This window comes from Miniopterus natalensis, chromosome 2, assembly GCF_054644295.1.
Source record: "Miniopterus natalensis isolate mMinNat1 chromosome 2, mMinNat1.hap1, whole genome shotgun sequence".
Lineage (NCBI taxonomy): Eukaryota > Metazoa > Chordata > Mammalia > Chiroptera > Miniopteridae > Miniopterus > Miniopterus natalensis.
In genome coordinates this window covers 14,117,990-14,138,358 of record NC_142082.1, presented here as the reverse complement: position 1 = coordinate 14,138,358, position 20,369 = coordinate 14,117,990, and the positions used below count along the sequence as shown (strand labels likewise).

General features: G+C 45.9%; 1 protein-coding gene across 2 annotated transcripts; it reads left to right on the top strand.

The window, feature by feature from the left end:
- Positions 1-6,334: 6,334 nt before the first annotated feature.
- On the top strand, positions 6,335-14,075 carry PPP1R3B (protein phosphatase 1 regulatory subunit 3B). Of its 2 annotated transcripts, none has more exons than XM_016209062.2 (2): positions 6,335-6,487; positions 10,296-14,075. In XM_016209062.2, exons 1-2 carry the CDS (start codon positions 6,351-6,353, stop codon positions 11,176-11,178), a joined length of 1,020 nt encoding a protein of 339 aa, XP_016064548.1. In that variant the 5' UTR covers positions 6,335-6,350; the 3' UTR covers positions 11,179-14,075. The 2 variants fall into 2 exon arrangements, with proteins under 2 accessions (XP_016064548.1, XP_016064549.1); XM_016209063.2 differs by lacking the exon at positions 6,335-6,487 and adding an exon at positions 7,159-7,215.
- The last annotated feature ends 6,294 nt before the right edge of the window (positions 14,076-20,369 follow it).

The following is a 20,369-nucleotide window of genomic DNA, read 5'->3' as shown; positions in this document are numbered from 1 at the left end:
ATCTTAATTTTTTCTTTTGTTTTCTATAGTAAACATGTTTCAGAGTTCTGCTCTTTTTCAGAGCCTTTAGAAATATCTTTTTTTTTAAATAAGTTGAATCTTAGTAGTTGTTTCTGTTCATCTATCCTCAAATGAGGGGGTATTTGGCACACTAGTGATGCCCTTGGAATATTAACCACGTGCTCCATAGTTTACAAATATGTCAGCATTTAAACCTGTGCTTTATTCTCACACACCCCAGCAACTTAAACCACAGAGAAAGGTGGGTCTTTTTTCCTAAGTAGTGGCTCTTTTAGCCCTAATGAGGTGCTAACAGCTCCTTCCTGTTTCAAAAGCATCTGAAGAAATTGCCCCATATAAACCTTGGGAATGTTGGGTCCTTCCAGAAAGGGTCCAGGACTGTCCAAGATTGGGAGGGGATAGAAAATGGTGTTTCTATAGGTTTGCAGAAAGACCCACCCCAGAGAGTGGGTGAATTCCCAGAGCCCATGAGCTGTGGGATCTGAAGTCTCTACAGGTGATAGAAACTCACCCTGCTCAAGCGGAAGGTGCTGAGATCTGGGAGGGCCTGGACTTCACAACAGGCCTGCTGACGAGGCATCACCTTAAAGCCCGCCTTGAGCAGCAGCTGCGGTGAGTGGTGAGGACCTGACCTCCACAGAGGGTGGGCTATAGAAGTAGCAGCATTATGAGCAGGGGCCACAGAGTCTAAGAACAAAGGGCCTGTTCTTGATTTTGAGGGGCTGTGTAGGCCAACTGATACTTCTTGCTGGCCTTGGTAAGTAAAGGGTTAGGATCCAGGTTTTTATTGTATTTAAAATAATCCAGCCGTCAAACTTTCATTGCACTTGGGTTTTATGAAACAAGTCATCCTGGTTACACATAAAATGTTCCAGGGAATCACTAGGTAGGCATTAGCATTCCCATTCTACAAATAAGAAAACAGAGGCACAGAATTGGGATGTGATTTTCCCAAGGTCCACAGCTCATTGTGGCAGAGTCAGTATTCAAATTCAGGACCAGCAGATGACCAAGCTCTTGACCACTACATTTCATTATCTCTAGGGCTTGACAGTTACGTGAGCCTTCACCTTTTCATGTGTCTTCCTAGGAATTTTAGCAAGAAATTAAACCAGAAATCTCCTTTTTGTGATGTTTCTCCTTCTCTATGACTTTGAATTGCCCCTTAAAGTTGATGACTAATGCTGATTTATAAGAAAGAGAAATGCTTATTTACTATCCTTTGAAATGACCAAAGAATTAACAGAGGAAAACAGGAATGATGCCAAATATTGTTGCTAAGGCTTAATGTATGGTTATGTCCATTTCCAAGGCTTAGATGAAAACGACGTCAAAGTTTGGCTTTATATATTTTATAGTCCTGGCTACCTACCAAGTAAGACTCATACTAATAGTTATCGGGTTGTTGTTTTTGGTGAAGTGTAATTTTATAACAAACTCGAGTAGCCTTCATAACAAATGCGCTATTGTCCTCTGCATTTTACTATGCAGTAGATGAAATAGCGACATTAGACGATGGCTCCCTCGCTCCCCCTGAGCTCTGTGCCTCCTTGGAAACGCGAGCAAGGCAAGGGGCAGAGAAGCAATATTCTCAACATGTGGTGACTTCCCAGCCTTAGCTGCTCTGTCTCTAGGCCCAGAACAGCCCTTGGCTGTGTGGGGAAATCGTTACCATGAGTTTGGAGGGGGAAGAATGCAGCCTTTAAGCAGTAATTCTCCAGGGGATATCAGATGATCACAGGGAAAACCATGAAGTCAGTTCAGCTTCTGACTCTAAATTTCAAAGAAAACGAGGAGTGATAGAAAATTAAAGCTTGTTGGAAAACAGAGCGGTGCACATTTTAACATCACGGTACATAAATATTTCATTTTTTACCTCATCTCTCAAGTGAATCATTGTTTTCTTAATACGAATTATATCATCGCCTGTTTCTAAGAGGATGATCCAGGCAGTATTGTAAATACAGGATGGAACCGGCTGGAGAATATTTGCTTACACAAAACCCCGGAGAACTTGCTGTATCCGAGGCAGCTGACTCCAGGCACACAGCAGAAACAGCCCAGACCTCGGTACAAGGCACGCGACAGCCAAGTGGTCTGTCCCAATGCCACGAGCAGTGTGACATGTCCTCCGCACCAAAATGTATGCCATGAAAATCTGGATGCTATGCATTGCATCATATGTATATAGTTACATATTTAAATATAATTTACAGCCACACCAGTCACCAATGGAAGAAATGAGCAAAGAATATAAATATATACTGGGTTCTGCCTAATTCCTTTTAAGCCTGTGGCCAAGCTGTATTGCCCCATTCCCAGCCTCTCTACCTTCTCTCTGGCCAGCCACCACTTGATATCATTTAAGTCAATAATATGGGCTATGAAGTCCTCATTGACAACACAAATTGGCTGTGTACTTTGAGGTTCAAAGCTAAAGCAAAAGATGAGAACTACAGCTATTTTCACCCAGGTACAGAATATACAACTCATTAGTCAAAATTCTCATCTAGCTGTTTTGTCAGATGAGATATATAATTTGCCCAAAGTCCACAAACCAAGACCTTATTAGGCTCATTTAACCCTCCATTTTCTCCAGGAGTGGGAATAAAAAGTCAATACTGATCTTTCTAAAAACAATTTGGCAATATAAATCAAGAGTTTGAAGAAAGTCTGTATTCTGTGGGGAATGGGTTATAAAAAATAATCAGGGGCGTGGACACAGATTCAATATAAAGGTGCTTATCAAAGTGTATTTACAATAGAGACAATATGGAAAACTAAGTACCCCACAATAAGAAAATAAAGTATGATCCCTCTATATAAAGGAATATTGCACAGCCATTGAAAAAGCACATCTGAAAAATTGTAACAACACTAATACAATAAAAATTAGAAGCAGTCATGAGTAAAAATTAATGATATTAAACTTCATATATACTATGATTGGCCTAATCTAATGTTTATGTATAGAATAAATACTGAATGAAAAGATAGTGAATTATATTGGTAGTTATTGCTGGGTGGTGCTGATTATTTTCTTCTCTGCATTTTTCTGTATTTTCCATAATGTCTACAGTGGCCTTGTATTAGTTTTATAATCATAAAAATAATAAACAATACAAATAAAAGATATCATATCAGGTTTGTACAAAGCACTGCACAAGGTATGAAGCTATGGAATAAAAGCTGCTCTGTATATATAGCTTTTAAAGGAGTGGTTCACACATAAAATTCACCCAGGAACTCAACAGTGAGGAAAATGCCCTGATGGGCTCGAGGAGTTTTGACATATAAACCAGTCTAGGTCTTCTCCCATGCTAAGGACATATCCTCCGTAGACAGAGGCTTACAGAATCCCTCCATTAAAGTATTCATCTGCCTTTCCCACAAGACATGACCTAGCAAGTCACTTTTAGTCAAATCTGAAAGAGGGGCAGAGGGCCCCAGGTAACATGATGCGCCCAGAACATGTCTGCAGCTCTGACAGGTGCAAACAACTTCACTCGTCTAAATATAAACCGACTCAGGCAGTTTGGAAAGTCTTTCCCTCTTTCTATTCTCATCGGCACAAGAATGTTCTCTTTTTTAGTTCTGACTCTTGGTGCTGGTTATTTTCATTTAGATTTTCTCTGCAATACTTTTTATTAAAAGAGAAGCAATATTATAACTCTGAGAGGGGGGAAAAAAAAGACTTTTCTTCCAAAATCTTGGATGAAGATAGGACGTCAGTTTGGGCTGTCTTTGAAATGTGTTAAGTAGAAAAGGAGATAAGACATGAACAGTATTTTTAAAAACCTTCTGGATGAGCAAAAAGCTGATGTTAACACATGCATAAAGAAATGTTTTAATCAGCACAGCGGAAATTCTTTGGGGGAAAGTAGAGAGCTCTGCACCTTTGCCAATTCCTGCCATGCTCTCTCATTACCCCTAAACTCTAACTCCCCCTTCAGGATGCTGCTCAGTGGTCACTTCTCCAGTAGCCTTCTCTGACCTTCCCCTCTCCCTACCCCCACCTCCACTGCCACAAATGGGCAGCCTACCTGTTAGCTCCCAAAACACAGAGATTTGCCTTCCATACATTTCTCCCACATCATTATTTAATCTCAGAAATTCTTGAGAGTAAGATAAGAAAAAAGACAATGCTACTACTAATAGACACGAAAAAGAAAAGTTTAAGGAAAAGTAACAATTAGCTGTGATAAGTCACTGCTAGTCTTTTTGGTTTATCTGAGGAGGGAGATGGTTGGCTTATTAAATGAAATGAAAACTAAATGCCAGATATTATAAAAGGAACTTGGTATGCATTGGCTAAAAGGTTGGAATTGTCCATTTTGGCTTCCTTTCTGCTATTAAATGAGAGCACGAGGCAAGATCTCGATGTGCAAGGGCCAGTCTAGCCGTCAGGTTCTGGGTCTCTGGATTCTGCTGGAACAGTCCTCCAGAGCTTGCGTCCCAGCTCTATTCTGATCGCAAATGAAACTGTGCTCTTTTCAGACTCGTAGATGCCACATTCCTACCTACCAAGACTGTGGTGTGCCACAACTAAGTTTAGCCCCACTCTCCTGGTCTGAAATAGTCATCTAAACCACAGGGGAAATTATTACCCCTGGTTTCCTAGATCTATGTAAGGAAGATGCTTCCAAATCCTAATGCTGTAAAGTTGTATTTACCTGTTTCAACCTTTTCCCAGTTTGGTGCAGATCACCCTTTGGCTGCATACATTTTGCAATACCTGTTGGCTCCTTTTCTTTGCCCACTCCGTTAGCATGCTCACTACACTCGAGAAACACAGCCAACACTTGGCTTAATAAATCTTCAACTCACTCATCAGCTAATAAAGGGAGTTTAGAGTTGGGAAAGGCAGTATTGCACAGAAACTTTATTTGCCAACCACCTACCAACAACAGCTGATTCACAGGTGGTCCTTTATCAGATTTGCCCATTGGGAAAGAAGGGAAGGACTAATGATTGCCCTTCAGACAGGGAGACTATGTCTGGGGACACTCTCTAAGCTGAAGGCCTGTATCAGATTTCTGTAACCGACTAGCATTTTAGTCTTAGATCCCTAGTAAAATTAGGATATGCTCTTGCACCCCTTAAAGCAGAATTTCCCAGATACCACATTCAACATAATGAATTTTCGTAAAGCTAAATATATCCAATGTAAAGGATTTTACTCTAAGATTATGTTCTTCCTGCATTTTGTTGTTATTACTGTTAAAAAGAACTTTTTTAAAAAAATAAAAGAATAGTAACAGAAGATCGTAAGTTATTTTTTTTAATTCAACGACTTTACTTGGCACTTTAAAAAGCTGGCAATCTCTGTATCAACTTCCAAAAGTCATTAAAATTAGAAATTTTAAAGCTTTGAGCTGGTCATCCCTAAAGTGACCAGCTCAAAACAGATCCTAAAGAAGATTATATATCTGGCTATATAAATGTATATTTATTGATCTCATAGGAGAGGAGGGGCTTTTGGTTTCTTATAATCTCATTATTCTCTACGGACCTCAGGATCTACCATAGAGACCATGAAGGCCCTGTAGGTCCAGGTCGTTTTTATAACAGATTCAGGTCAGGTAATTTCCTCTAAAATATGCGGACCTACCTGAGAAACCCTCAGCTATATCCATGCGGGCACATCTGTGAGATGGGCCCCAACCACCACCTTATAAAAAGAATTGTACTACATTCCTTTCACAGTAATACCTGGACCGTGACGGGCACAAAGCAAGCGTCCAATAATTGTTCTGACATTATCGCAGGAGCTAGGAATAACTATCCCAGAGAAACGCCACCTAAATGGGGGGGCAAGGCAAGCGTTTTCTCAGGGCCTCCCGTCTCCGCAGGTGGTGGGGAAGTCACGGCGTCGGTGAACCCCGCGGCTAAAGTGCAGACGAAGGCGGGGCCCGCGGACGGTGTGGGAAGCTCTGCCCGGCTAGGACTGAGCCTCGAAGGGGGAACTTGGCCGGCCGCGCGTGCCCAGGCCTCGGGCCCTAATGGGGTGCTCTGCAGGAAAGTGCCTCTGCCCCCTGGCGCCCGCCCCGGGCTCCCGGTGAAACAGCGACCCCCGCCCTCCCGAGGCCGCGGGATCACGTGGTGCAGGGGGCGCTCCTGCAGCGCGGCTCCGCGGCGATTGGTCGCCGCTCGCGACCCGGGCACGCCCATTGGCTGCGGGGGGCGTTCACGTGCAGGGGGTCTGGGATGGCACCCCGAGAGCGGAGAGGTGGCCCGAAAGTTAAAGGGAGCCGCGCGGCGGCGGGGAGCCAGAGTCCCGGGAGGCGGGCCGTCCCGAGGAGGCGAGCGGGCTTCCAGCGCGAGGACGGATGCGGCTGCCTGCGGAGGGCACGGACGTGAGTCTCGGCCCCCGCTCCTGCCGCCGCGCCGGCTGCCCCGGCCGCTGTGGCACCGATGCAGCCGCGGGCTGGAGCCTCCGCACCTCCGGGCTTATGAGCTGGACCAGGTACGTCCCCCCCGCACACACCCCCGTCCTGGAGTCCGAGCGCGGGGCCGCGGACACGGCGGCGGGGGCGCGCAGTGGAGACCCTCTTTGGTCCCTGCCGTCTGCGCTCTCTCCGTCCAACTTGCAGCTGGACTCCGGGTGGGACACTCTAGACGGGCTCCGGGAAGCTGTTGCTCCCACATGGAGCGGGCAGCCGGGGACGAGAGGTGGGCTGGCACCGGGCCAGACCCGCGAGCTCCACCGGAGTGCGGTCCCCGCGCGGCAGGGGCTGGGACCTCAGCTCCCTTTGCCCTCTATTGTCCCTGGAGAGTGCCGCCGGAGCTGGGCGGTGGGGTCTGGAGCACTAGGAAAAGTCCATTCTTCTCTCTCGGGGCCTCGCTTCCCCGTAAAACTCAGGGAAACACACTTGCTCGTCTCTCAGCCCGCCGAGAGAGGGGGGGCGTAGAGCGCCGCGTCGGCCCGGTCCCTGGCCCCGGGGCCCAGACTGGGGCTGTTGCGATCCCGCCCGGGCGAAGCGGCCTCTTGGGGACGCTCGCGCGGCGCGGCCGGGGCCGGGGCCGGGGCCACCCCGCCGCCCCGCCACCCCGCCCCGCCGTGACAATTTGGGCTCCTCCCCCTCCGGGAACCGAGCGTAGTCCGGTGGCGCCGGCCTCCCCTGCCACCTCCCTCCGGGCTCTCCGATGCAGCACCAAGCGAGCTGGGGCGGGGGCTGCCCCGCGGCCCCACAGGTGGGTGCCCGACAGGCGAAGGAGGACCCAAGGGGGGTTGGGAGGTGGGGCCGAGAGGGGCCGAGTCGGAGTGACCTGTGGGATCTTCCAGCCTGGACGCTCCACTCTTTTGAACGCAGAAAAAGAGGTGTGGAAGGGACCCTGCAAAAGAGAGGATCGAGGGCCTAGAAGGACATGCTAGAAGATTTGGGGCTGCCGTGGCATTGTTCCCCAAAGAAGAGGAGAAGATTGAGGAAAGACTTGGGGGCGTGGAGAGTTGCTAGAAGGTGTTAGAGCCTGTGGTTTTCGTGGCCAGGCCTCCCCGGGAGAACTAGGGTCCAGACGAGAGCATTAGGGCTTTGAGCTGGGGTGCGGAGGCAGAGGATAGGGTTCATCTGGCAGGGTTGCCCAGGAGCCAAGACTGAAGGGAGCCAGCTGGGGGCCTTACCACAAAAGTCAGGTTGAGGTATTTAAGGAAAGGTAGTGGGAAGAGAAGAACTATCAGGCATTATTAGCAATCACAAATGTCAGAGTCAGAGGAACCTCAGGAGCCCAGAGAGTTTGAGCGACTTGTAGCAAGTGGCACAGCTAGGTGGAGGCTTGCCTAGGCCAGCACTCTGTGTTTCACTTTGGACATTTAGATGGCAGAGACTATGCCATTTTAACTTATCTCTTTTCTGTAATATGCAGCCTCATCCACAGATGTTTATCTCAAAGATGCTTTGGATAGTGACAGGATAGAGGAATTCAAGTGGCTTTTAAGACCTTGAATAAGGGGTGCCATGATCAGAGTACAAAGAGAAGGATGTCAGCTTTATTCACAGTGTCAACCAAACCTTTTGGGAGGGGATAAAGGAATGCTGAAGGGGTGGATGGTTATGTCTTAAAAATTATAACCTGTTGTGACTGCTTACCTAATGTTTTGGTGTTCCTGGGGGCAGGGGTTATTGGTGCATCTTATTTTTCTGTCTTTACATATCAAAGTACAAGAGAATGAGGGGGAAATGTTTTGGCGTCAATACAAAAAAAAAAAAAAAAAAATACTTCCTATAAAAGGCACAGCCAGAAAGTCAGTAGGTCAACTGCCTAGAACTGTGAAGGTCATGGGGTTCTTTTCTGTACAAGCCTATAGTTTTCAAGAGAAAAATCACCGTGACGTCTAGCCCTGGCCAGCTGTCTTGAGGTGGTGTGTTATTTGTCACTAGCGAAAAGGAAAGCCTTTATGTAAAACTATCCATGTTTTGTAATTATCATGGAGTGTTAGGGTTTGCCCTCTTTTGACCAGGATTGCTGAAATCTACCCTTGGGCATGGCCCAGTCCATAATGGGGCCAGACTGATCTCAGGCATCTATTTGGAAGCAAAGCTTTTGAGCATCCATACTGGCCTGAGTAACAGCTACTCATGCTCTCATGATCCTGTCCTGCAGTGAACTAGTATCCAGGTCCTACCTGCCTGGCCAGCCTTGGTCACTCATATTCCCTGGTCTGGGTGAGGGAAAGGGCTGGAGCAGCAGAAGGGTCTGTCAGGAGAAGGGGCCTGAGGTACAGCAGGTGCATCCTGCATTGGAACTGATCATTTTCAAGCCACTTGAAGATAAAAATGCCTGTCCAGGTGCCTTCCTTCTAGGAACTTAGGAAACTATTACTTTGCATGTCTCTGTTGCTAGGACTACTTCTGAGTGATGGTCATTCCTGTCACAGTCCATTGGGGAATTCCTGAGCAGAGGGTCAGGAAGGTCTACACCAAACCAGCACTTGGGTGACCAGTTCTTGGAGAATGCTCCAATTAATAAAAACTGGAATCTGTGTGTGAGGATAGGCAAAGTAGCTGACAGTCACACCATATCTGAGATTAAGGTGCCAGGGTTTAATGTCCACACCACCAGTCATGGTGACACTGAGAAAGCGAAGGGGTTCTGGGCAGGGGCTGCTTGTGCAATACCCCTGGGGCAGTAACCCTTGGGTCGACAGGTGATTAACCTTACTTTTGCCTTTCGTGGAAGAATGTTGCAAAACCGATTAGGCTCTAAAAAGTGCCAGGGGAATTGTTTAATTAGTTCTGGCTGGAACCTCACCTCCTGACCCCTAGTTCCACTTGTTCTTACAGCTTGGTGGTAAAAGGGATCTCGGGCACATTTACACCACGGGGTCCAAACAGTGTAACTTTACCAAATCTTCATTCTTTTACTGATCCTCTTATTTTAAAATTCAGTTTACACAATATCATCAGAGGTTCCCAACCTTTTTCTAATGAGCTATTTTAATGTCATGCAGGAAAGCACGTAGGAGGTTGGTTTGCAGACTAGTTGGCCGGCAGAGAGAACTTGCAGCTGACCTTGTGCTGACTCAGGCAAGGAGGAAGCTGCTGTGGCCAAAGAGGAACCCTTCCTCCCTCAGTTCATACCCAGGTTGTCAAGAGTGGTCAGAGTGGGAGGGGTTGGATGCAAAGCTTTGCCCCCTGTTTGGTTTTTCATTTGTATTTAATAAAAACCAAACAAGCAAAAGCTGCTTGTGTTGAAGTTAAAGCTAAAGGTGTAATTCCGGTACATTCTAACAAAGTTTTGCAATGGACCAGGGAAAAACTAAAATGCAAGTACTTTGTAAGTTTATTTGTGTGGTTGGTGTTTTTTTTACATCGAACCGATTGTCAACATTCTTAAAAGTTATATTGCCCAATTCAGTGAGAGCTCTCCTTTCCAGAACAATTGCATGGCTCTAAGAACAGATAATAGAAAGCAAATTGCCCCTATAATTTTCACTCCTTTGACTTTAAGGAAACAGTAAGACAAATGCCCTTTAAAACAAATGTTTAGATAACTACACTATGGCTATAAATTACTGTTGTGTTTGTCTCTGAACCTGTGTGTTTCTCCAGTTGATCATTGCTAAGCGATTAATGCATCCTATGGAAGTGCTACCATTCTTTTGGAAAATGGGATCAAACCCATTATGTTTTATCCCTTCTCATTTTTTTTTCACTGTCTTTGGTTAATCTGGACCGCACTTGAATTAATACTGAACTGTAGCTGCGTGGACAGAGGTGAAGAAAAGCAACGTCAGTCTGATCTCATTGCCGTTTTTTTCTTTCCCCCTTGGCCAGCGTCCTAGACTACTCATCTAACCCAACGATGGCTGTGGACATAGAGTACAGATACAGCTGCATGGCCCCTTCCTTGCGCAGAGAGAGGTTCGCCTTCAAGATCTCACCAAAGCCAAGCAAACCTCTGAGGCCTTGTATTCAGTTGAGCAGCAAGAATGAAGCCAGCGGAGTGATGGCCCCAACCGTCCAGGAGAAAAAGGTGAAAAAGCGAGTGTCCTTCGCAGACAACCAGGGGCTGGCCCTGACAATGGTCAAAGTGTTCTCAGAATTTGATGACCCGTTAGATATTCCGTTCAACATCACTGAGCTCCTAGACAACATCGTGAGTCTGACGACAGCAGAGAGCGAGAGCTTTGTTTTGGATTTTTCTCAGCCTTCTGCAGATTACTTAGACTTCAGAAGCCGGCTTCAGAGCGACCACGTCTGCCTGGAGAACTGCGTGCTAAAGGACAAAGCCATCGCCGGCACGGTGAAGGTGCACAACCTCGCGTTCGAGAAGACGGTGAAGATCAGGATGACGTTCGACACCTGGAAAAGCTTCACAGACTTCCCCTGCTGGTATGTGAAGGACACTTACTCTAGTTCAGACAGGGACACGTTCTCTTTTGACATTCGCTTACCTGAGAAAATCCAGTCTTACGAAAGAATGGAGTTCGCTGTGTGTTACGAGTGCAACGGGCAGACGTACTGGGACAGCAACAAAGGCAAAAACTATCGGATCACCCGGGCGGAATTAAAGTCCACTCAGGGGACAGCAGAGTCGCAAAACGGACCAGATTTGGGGATATCCTTTGACCAGTTTGGAAGCCCTCGATGCTCCTATGGGCTGTTCCCGGAGTGGCCTAGTTACCTGGGGTATGAAAAGCTAGGGCCCTACTATTAGTGACTGCGAGTGGCGGAGCATGGCTGAGCGGGCGCAGACGCCTGGCTGCAGTCACCGTGGGATGGAGACGGAAGCCGAGAGAACAGCTGAACTGCCATCAGGCACAGTTTTGGAAAAGAAAGGATCCTATTCACTTTTTTCTTCAACCAGCAAGTCCAGCCCGGCTTAGACCACAGAACCGGCTTCACGCTCAGAGCCGCTGCGGTGCACTGGTCTGCTTGGCACCCGTGGCAGCCCCAGGGTATAGGTGGGATGGTGCCAGAAAGGGTCTGGACAGGAACCAGGCCTGCAGGCAATGCTGGCGAGGCCAGAGGATGGTGGCTTAATAACAACGCAACTCGGAGGGTGCCCGGGCTGTGTGCAGGAGCCTCGCTTGGGAAAGTCAGTCACGTGAATGTCACTCCATCCCCAGCCACCTTCTGGACCCCTGCTGTTCGTTTGTGTTCTCCACCCAGCCGGGCCCTCCTCTGTTGCTGCTGTCCCACGTCTACACATTCTTCATACTTTGTCTCCCTGCAGTTTTTTTTTCTTCGGCAGTTCATCTGATGTTCAGGAAAAGATGATAAAGGCAGATGGGCCTGTGAGGCAGGCATTTCCTCTTTCCGACCCCGTGTGTATTCCAGCGAACAGCACACCAGTGATCCGAAGTGACCGGCTCCCCGGCAGTGTTACAGATTGCTGGCTCATGACGGGCAGGACAGCCGCGAGTGGGACACATCTCACTTCTCCTCTTGGCTTTTGGGGGGGCTTTCTAAGTACTCAGACTTACCTGGAGTCACCGGAAGGCTCACTTGCAAGGGGCGTTTTAACTTGCTCGGCTGGTTTGCAGGTGTCTCATTCTTCGTACAAGGATTTTAGATCTCCCTTTCCAGGGACTCATCTTTTATTCTGTGTTCAGGACATTTGGATTTGCAGATCCAATATATCCTCAAAGCCTTCTGAGAATGCTTGCTTTTATTTTGACTGTGATTTACAATATCCGGGACACTTTACAAGCACCCAGGGACTTTGATTTGGGTGCTGTTATTTATGGTGTGTGAGTATGTGAAAGGGGTAGGGGAGAAACCTCACTAAGTTCTCATGTATTTGCCAACTCGAGCTATCAGACGTTTATTGATCTTCACCATATTGGACTAAAGAACAAAAAAAATCTGTGGGTTCATGCTGTTGTGAGACTCCTGGGACTTTCATTGTCAGGTGGATCCCAGATCCTGTGATTTTTCTTGGGCAAGACTGGTTTATACTTGGGGATGTTTAAAATATTTTTACATGTGTATTTGTAGAAGGTTGGGGGTTTTTCTGTTTTGTTTTTGGAGATTAAATGACAGTCTCGTTTTCCTTTTGCCTGATTTACTAAAGTGAGGTTTTCCTAAGGGAAGCAGGAAGCGGGATGCACAGCTACTGGCCTCTGCAGGCAGAGTCTCCTTTGGTTTGCATTTTCCAGATCAGTTAGGAAACACCGCCCAGCTTGTGTAGACCGTGTCGGGCAGGTACGGAGTGTCAGGTACAGAGTGCCTTGGCTCCTGGATTTTGGTGGTGGTTTTTTTCCTTCTTTGAACTTTAAAATGTTTTAACTTTTTAAATGCTCTTTGAGTGGTATTTGATATAATTCTTAGTCCTAAAACAGTTACTAGTTTGCATTCTAGTGCTTTATTTCTTATGCCTCTCCTAGGCGGGCAGCACTGAGGGATTCCATGATAATGTAATTTGTGGGAAAATCACATGTTTACTTACGCTGAAACTGGGCAGAACTGTGTTTAATCTAAACATAGCTTACATCAAGTACACGAAGAGCACTTTGTGATACAAATCTGGTGACCAGAACTAATAAGAGTATAAATCTAAATTGAATGGAAGCAAAGCTGATTTTATATAGGTCCTGATTTGATTTTGTTTTAAGAAGCCCCCTCCCTACTCCTCCCTTTCAGGAAGGGTACAAGGTGCACTGTCGTTTACATGTTACCAGGCTACAGGTAATGAGCTCATTCTGTGTTCATGAGAAAAATGCCTCAAGTGACTTCTGTATGGTTTTCAATAACAGTGATCCTAAGACATTCCTGTGTCAAAATTTGAAATAGGGTAATTCAGTGATAAGTATCTCTTCTAAAACAGCCATAAACCCTCCCCTTCCCCTTCTTTGCTCCCAGCTCCCCCCACCCACCCCCACCCGGCCCCGCTCTTTTCTTTGGCTGCTCTGGTTGCAAGACCCAGCCAGCGCACCTGGGACACTCACCCCACCAGGCAAGTCCTCACCCGCTTGCAAAGACCCTCCTCTGACTAAGGAATCTGGTTGCCTAGCTTCCCTGTCAGCATTGCCATTCAGTGAGGTAGTAGCATCTGAAGAATACTGTCTCCTCTTTACCAAGCCTTTCTCCTTCTGTCCAGTTGTGTCCCAGAATATTTCAGATAGCTCAGGAACTGCCTCAGTGGAACCCCTCCACGGCTCTCCATCAGCAGACAGGTCTACACACTTCAGAGAGGGGCAGGCTTCTAGGTTTTAGACTTCTTGCAGCCTGACCTTGTAGGCTTGGCCCTCAGACAACTCCTGGTTATGATGACAAACGGCCCCCTTTCCTAGTTACCCCAGAAGGCCCAGCCTCCTGCTACTGGGGCGGTGGTCCAGGAATGGGGAAGCAGCTCCATTTTTGTTTCATATTTATTCCCCCAAATGCCCTGGGGAGTCTTTACAAATTAGGTGCAATAAATAAGCTGGACTATATAAAGATATAATAAACAAGCTTTCAGTGTTTCCTGGAAGAGATGAAGCATTTGAGTGGGTTTCTCTCTCTCTCTTCTTAATAGTCTCGTTATAGGGGAGCTGGTGAGAAATAATGGAGTTATAGTTCTCTGGAAATTAAAATTTCAGAATCAAGGTAGAATTTACTTGTTCTCTAAGATTTAATTTTAATGGTGGCAAAACATTACTCTGTCAATGTTTTTTAAAGATGTAAACTTTGAACTGCTAAATGAATTTGTGGTTTTGATCTTTGCATATAATTTGCTTTTTAAAAACAAGCATTACTTGGATGTTAAATGGGGGATATATATATATATATATATATATATATATATATATATACATATATGTCCAAAAAGTGATTGTTTGCTCACTTTGATTTTTGAAATGCCCATTTTCTGGCTCTTAATGGACAGTGAATGAAAACCTTGGTTGTTTTCCGCTTGTTTCCTCTTTTAAAATCCCTCGACCGGATGTGGTTTGCCAGAGCAGGCCTCTTGGCTCTTTGCTCTGGGAGGTCCCAATCTACTATTCTCTTCGGATGTGATCACTGAAATTGGGAAGAGTGAAACATAAAATGGGATCTTACAGGGTCATCCGAAGACAATTTGGCAGCTATCCTCACTTCCTGAAGTGAGACACACCTGAGGTGAGGAAAGGTAGCTGTGGTTCTGGGCGGCTTTTCTCAGTATGGTTGGAAAACATTGCAGCCCAGGTTATAAAGCTGTGAATGTTTCACAGTTTTGTTATCAGTTCCTAGAGATTGCTGGGGCCAGGGGGGAACTCCAAGAATGCAGCTATGATAATGTTGTTTCACTTTGTGAAATGTGAATGTTGAACTAAAAACTCAGCTTCATTTGATGCCTAAAAGTGCCTTGTCAAGAAATGTCCACGTTTTAAAAAATAAATATTTTTGTACACAACGTGAAAAGGGAAATGCACTTTAATTAAAATCACAAGAATGGATGTATTTTGTGTGGTATAAGAGAGTGGTTTGTATCAAATGCAAAAATGTAATAAAGGTAGAAGAAAACAAAATTGAAACTGTCCTATTTTAAAACCACCTCTCTTCTGGGAGTCAGAGGCTGGGGAGAAAGGGTCTCAAATAATGTGTTTCCACATACAGAACATAAGTTTGCAAAGGGATGGATCATGACCAGTGGCTGAGCTAGCAAAGCCGTAAGCACAGAGGAAGGGATGCAGAGTTGCTTTGTATGTTGTCACAGCAGCTGATTTGTAGCTCGGAAAATAAGTGCTGGGGACAAAGGAAAGGGCCAGTGTTGTTCCGAATACATTTATGAAATATATTTTATTTTTTAAATTAAATTTATCAGGGTGACAATATCATATAGGTTTCAATGTACACTTCTATGATACATCACCCGTATATTGTATTGTGTGCCCACTACCCAAAGTCAAATCTTTTTTTGTCACCATATATTGACCCCCTTTACCTTTTACCACCCGTCATGCCCTTCCCTCTGGTAACCACCATGCTGTTGTGTGTGTCTATGAATTTTTTTTGTCTTATTGGCTCATTTGTTGCTTTCAGTTTTATATCCCACATGTGAGTGAAATCATATGGTTCTTCACTTTTTCTGTGAAATCATATGGTTCTTAACTTTTTCTGTCTGGCCTATTTCACTTAGCATGATGTTCTGAATCCATTTTTAATGATCCAAGGGCATATTGCTTCCTCCTCTCTCACTTGCTCTTGGTTTAGTGTATTCAAAGGTGGGAAAGCTGTAAGTGGCTCTCAGAGCTTTTAACTGCTTGATCACACTGTAACCAGCAAAACCAGCCAGCTTCTGATGAGACCCCTCTCCACTGGTCATCTGACATTCAACCTAAGTAAAATTCCCAGAGTTGTTATTTCAAAGTTCAGAAGGGGGAATGGAGGCAGAGGTCAACTGCAGCCAGATGTTTCCTGCAAATTGGTCTCTGCAACCCTGAGTAAGAGCAGTGGTTCTTCAGGGAAGAGGGGAGCATAGGAAAGCTTCATCCCCAGTAAATAGATGCAAAAAGTGAACTACATACATAACCACCTTTCCCAAGAAATCAAACATTGTCCACAATTTGTCTTTGTAGAAATGAGAAGGGGGCCTGGCTGGCGTGGCTCAGTGGTTGAGCGTGGACCTATGAACCAGGAGGTCACTGTTTAATTCTCAGTCAGGGCACATGCCCAGGTTGTGGAGCCAATCAATGACTCTCATCATTGATGTTTCTCTCTCTTTCTCCCTCTCCCTTCCTCTCTCTGAAATCAATAAAAACATTTTTAAAAAAAGAAATGAGAAGGGGGAAAAAATAACACTTTTTTAATGAATGTCTGTGTGAGCTTCAGTATGGTTTTCGTAATCATATAATTCTGACTTGTGAGAGATATCTCAGAGATGCCTGGAATAAAAAAGAAAACCAAAACCAGTTTCCTAGAGCTATGTTCCCAGAATAGCAAATATCTAGCTCTCTGAATAAATCAGTTGAACATTTACCCCTGACCTGCCGTGTACAAGACGGTGCTAGGTGCCTTTTCTACCCAACCCTGAAAGAGACATTCATGTTCAGGTAAATCCCCTGTAGCCATGAAAGCAGTGTGTGCTGCTGTCCAGCGGTGCTAGGAGTCAGAAACCATGGCTTCTGGCCTTGACCCTGCCATCCCCTGTGAACTGCTGTGCTGAAGGGGCTCTTAGTGTTTCTAGCAGGAATAGGAAACCAGGGGCTCTCACAGTGCCCTGAGTGCTATTGAGAGTTGGCCAGCACGTTCCTTTTTAAAATGCTGCTAAATATAAACTTGAAAGAAACACCATGTACACTATATGCATTCTTCATAAAATCACGGGAACGAATAGCATTCCAGACAACAGCTTGGACTCCAAAAACTCATCAGCATTCCAGCTGGAAGGGACAGCAGAGCTCTTCTGATGGGTAAATATACACAGGCCCCGAGTGTGTTTCACATAGTCAGTGACAAAGCCTGAGGACCATGCAGGTCTTTCTGGCTTTTTCAAAGAACTGTTTCCCCAAACTGGAGTCACTCTCACAGAACTGAGACCAAAATGGTGATTCTGAAAAGAAGGCCTCACTTTGGAGATGCAATCCCCAGGGATGAGTGAACACTCGCATCTTTGTGTACACCAGTTACATCCCTCCCGAAGGCTTCCTCAGCACATACTAGGACCCCAACCCGGGAAGGGGAAGCTGGAGACAGAGTTCTAAACATGTAAATCTCTGAGACAGTTGACAACTAATTCAAACACATTTTAAAAACTGGCATGGGACACACACACACCTGTGTTTGTGCATGACAACTTAAAGGTGAACATTAAATAATCTGGGTATCTGAGGGCCCAATCAGACAGCAGGATGTGATTGATGGTAGGAAGCCACCAAAGGGGCCTGTTGCTGCAGGGGCATCCTGGGAGACAGGCTTCGAGGCCTCATCATTTCCCTTCACCAGACAGAAGCCCCACTGGAGCACAGGAAGGCTTTAGCCCTTACTCCTCTCGCTTCACCGTCCCTAACCCTTGGAGAGGAGATGGAGAGGGAACCTCAGGTGATGTGTCCACACGTGATTCTCTGGTAGGTGACATGTCTCTACAAACACTGATGGCCTCCCGGCATCAGGTGCTCTGCTGAACTTGAATTCGGCAAAGTAACGTGAGGATACAAAGCACACTTTTGAGGCCAAAGACATTCATAATGACCCAGGATCCTGGCCTTCTACCCAGAGATGCAAGATCAGGTGGCTAGATCAAGGGTCGGCAATCTTTACCTGTAAAGAACGAGGCAATAAATATTTTAGGCTTTTCAGGCGCATAGGGTCTCTGTCACATATTCTTCTTAAAAACAAAACAAACAAAAAAACTTTAAAAATGCAAACACCATTCTTAGCTGTAGGTCATACAAAACAGGCCAAGGGCTAGATCTGACCTGCTGCCTGGAGTTTGCTAACTCTGGCTGGACAGTCGTATAGGAAGAGTGAGACTTTGGAGCCAACTTGCAGACCCTCAGCTGAGGCCTGGAACCAACTTTTCAGTTTGTTTGTTTGTTTAAAGACCATATAATTGATGGTTCAAACTGGGATGCTTGGAGAATGAATGGGGTGCTATTAATTATAGGAGCAGCCCGGGCAAACCCTACTGTGTGAGCCTTGGCAGTGCTCACCTCCTCTGGGCCTTGGGCTCTTCTTAGACTTTTGGGGAGCTCAGAAAACCAGGCCAGTCATGGACCAGAGTCAGTTCTGGCCAGACGATGCCTTTTTTTGGATGGGTTATAACAGACTGGTAATTTTGTCTGTGGTTTAAATGTGTTTTTGTTGGTTAGCTTTTCTGTTTCTTAACTGTAGTGCTGATGACCAAAAGCCCTCTGGAAATTCCAGCCAATTCACTCTTCAGGGTAGAAAGTTTAGAAGGAAAGGGGTTATTAATGGTTTGGGCTTATGTCCTACTATTTCTACTCCTCCCTATCCCTGTCCCCAACAAAGAGGGCATGGCAAAGCCCCCTAAGAAAGTTGCTCATTGTAGGCATAGACACAGGCTGAATCTAGCATGAGTCCAAGCCCCAGTCCCAGAAAGTAACACTGAAGTGCTCCCAGGAATTCTGCCAACTACAGGGTCTCAGATCATCTTTCCCTGGCCCAGCAAGTTCAAGATGCCTTAAGGACCACAGGAGGCCAAGGAGGTTGACATTCATCTCTGTAATGCTCTGGGCCTTGACCCTGAAGAACCCTCTCCCTTCCTGAAGGCCATCTTTGTGATATGTACATGCTGTGGGTGGGAAACAGGCTCTTCCACGGGATTGCAAGAAAAGCGTTTCAAGGGTCCACACACAGGAGACTGTAATGTGGCGGGGTGGTTTATTTGTGATGTAATATCAAAAGAGTTCTCCTCCTGGCTTCCCAATGTCCCATCTCCCTCCATCCCACCATGGAAAAAGTTCAATCTCATCTCCAACAAGGCCAAGGCAGAGGCCAATGGCCAGAGTTTTTGCTTCATAGTTCTTAGGAGCCCATGCAGTCTGTCTCGGGCCCCAGGTGGCCCACATGGTCACGTGCTCCCAGGTGGGAGAGAACTTGAATGAACAGGAGGAATGCGAGTCCAGGGCAAGAGAGAAAGCTTCTTTGTTCACCTTGAATTACATATTCTTGGGCTTGGGAGGATCCAGAAGCTTATTCAAAATAACTAATCAGCTTCCCAAACTTTCTGGGGCTTGCATTGGGGACCATCCACTAATGATCTTTTTTCCAGATTAGACTAACAGGCCTCTGGAGTCAAGCACCTCCTCCTGTGCCATTTTGACTTTATTGCACATGGTCCTATTTCCTCTTGTTCCTCCCACCACAATCTAGTACAAGAGGTAGGAAGGGAGGGGTGCTGATCCCCTTGGAGGGACAATGCTGGGATTCCTGGGGTGTGAAGCTGTAACTTCCTGGTGAAGCAAACAGGCCTCTGCTTCCCAAATGAAGATGCTCAACAATGTCAGACTCTCCCTTTGCTCTCTTCCTTTCAATAACAGACACACATGCTCTTCCTTTTCAGTTTTGTCACCTCCTCCTGCTGGCATTTACCACTTACCCAGTGCTGGGGAGGGACTGTAATGTCAGTGCTGTGGGCACTTGGAAAGGTTTTTATGAAGCCCCAATATATCCAAGAGGAACTCTTCACCACCAAAGTGGGGTAAGCTTTCCAGGTTTCACCCCTCTTTCAGAGAAAGTAGGGTACCACACATCACTACCTGCACTGTTAGAGTTGGTGCAAAGGAGAAATCAGCCACTACTTATTCTGGGCTCTTTCCCAGCGTCACCTATTTTCCTTTTGGTGGAGACCTTGGTGCCATTTGAATGCAGATTAGCCAGGTGACATTTCACTGATCTTATTGTCTTATCATTTTATTTAAAATTATTTTTTCATTAATTAATCACTGTTAACCAATTAGCCATTTAAACAACACTGAAATAGCCCCCAAATATTTTCATAAGTTCTTTTTGCACACTGTTTTGCACATTTGCTCATGCAATAAGCACTTGCTAATTTGACTCCTCCAGTTTCCAGTTGCATTTTTTCATCAGTTGATCCATCACCTCGCTCCCTTGGATCCTCATGCCTTGTACTAGTCATGTGTTCTTGCATACACACATACACACACAGACTTTGAAAAATCAAAGAAAAATTACTCTGTGCAAAAAATACCTCTCACACTGGTTCATTTTTTAACTTTGAAATGGGAAGTTTCTGGTCCAGAGCTTCTGTAGGTGAGGTCTTCTCTGTGGTCCCCAGGGCAAAGGGCAGCATTGAATGGGAACACTCTACACCAGGAGAAAAATTGACAGCAGGCACAGTCCTTCTACCAGAATAGCAAGGCTCACTCCTTATCTGCTCAGCCTCCCCACTATTTCCTCAGACAGGGATCCCAAGAAACTGGGTCTCTAACTGCAAGTTGGGCTTCTCAGCAAACACAG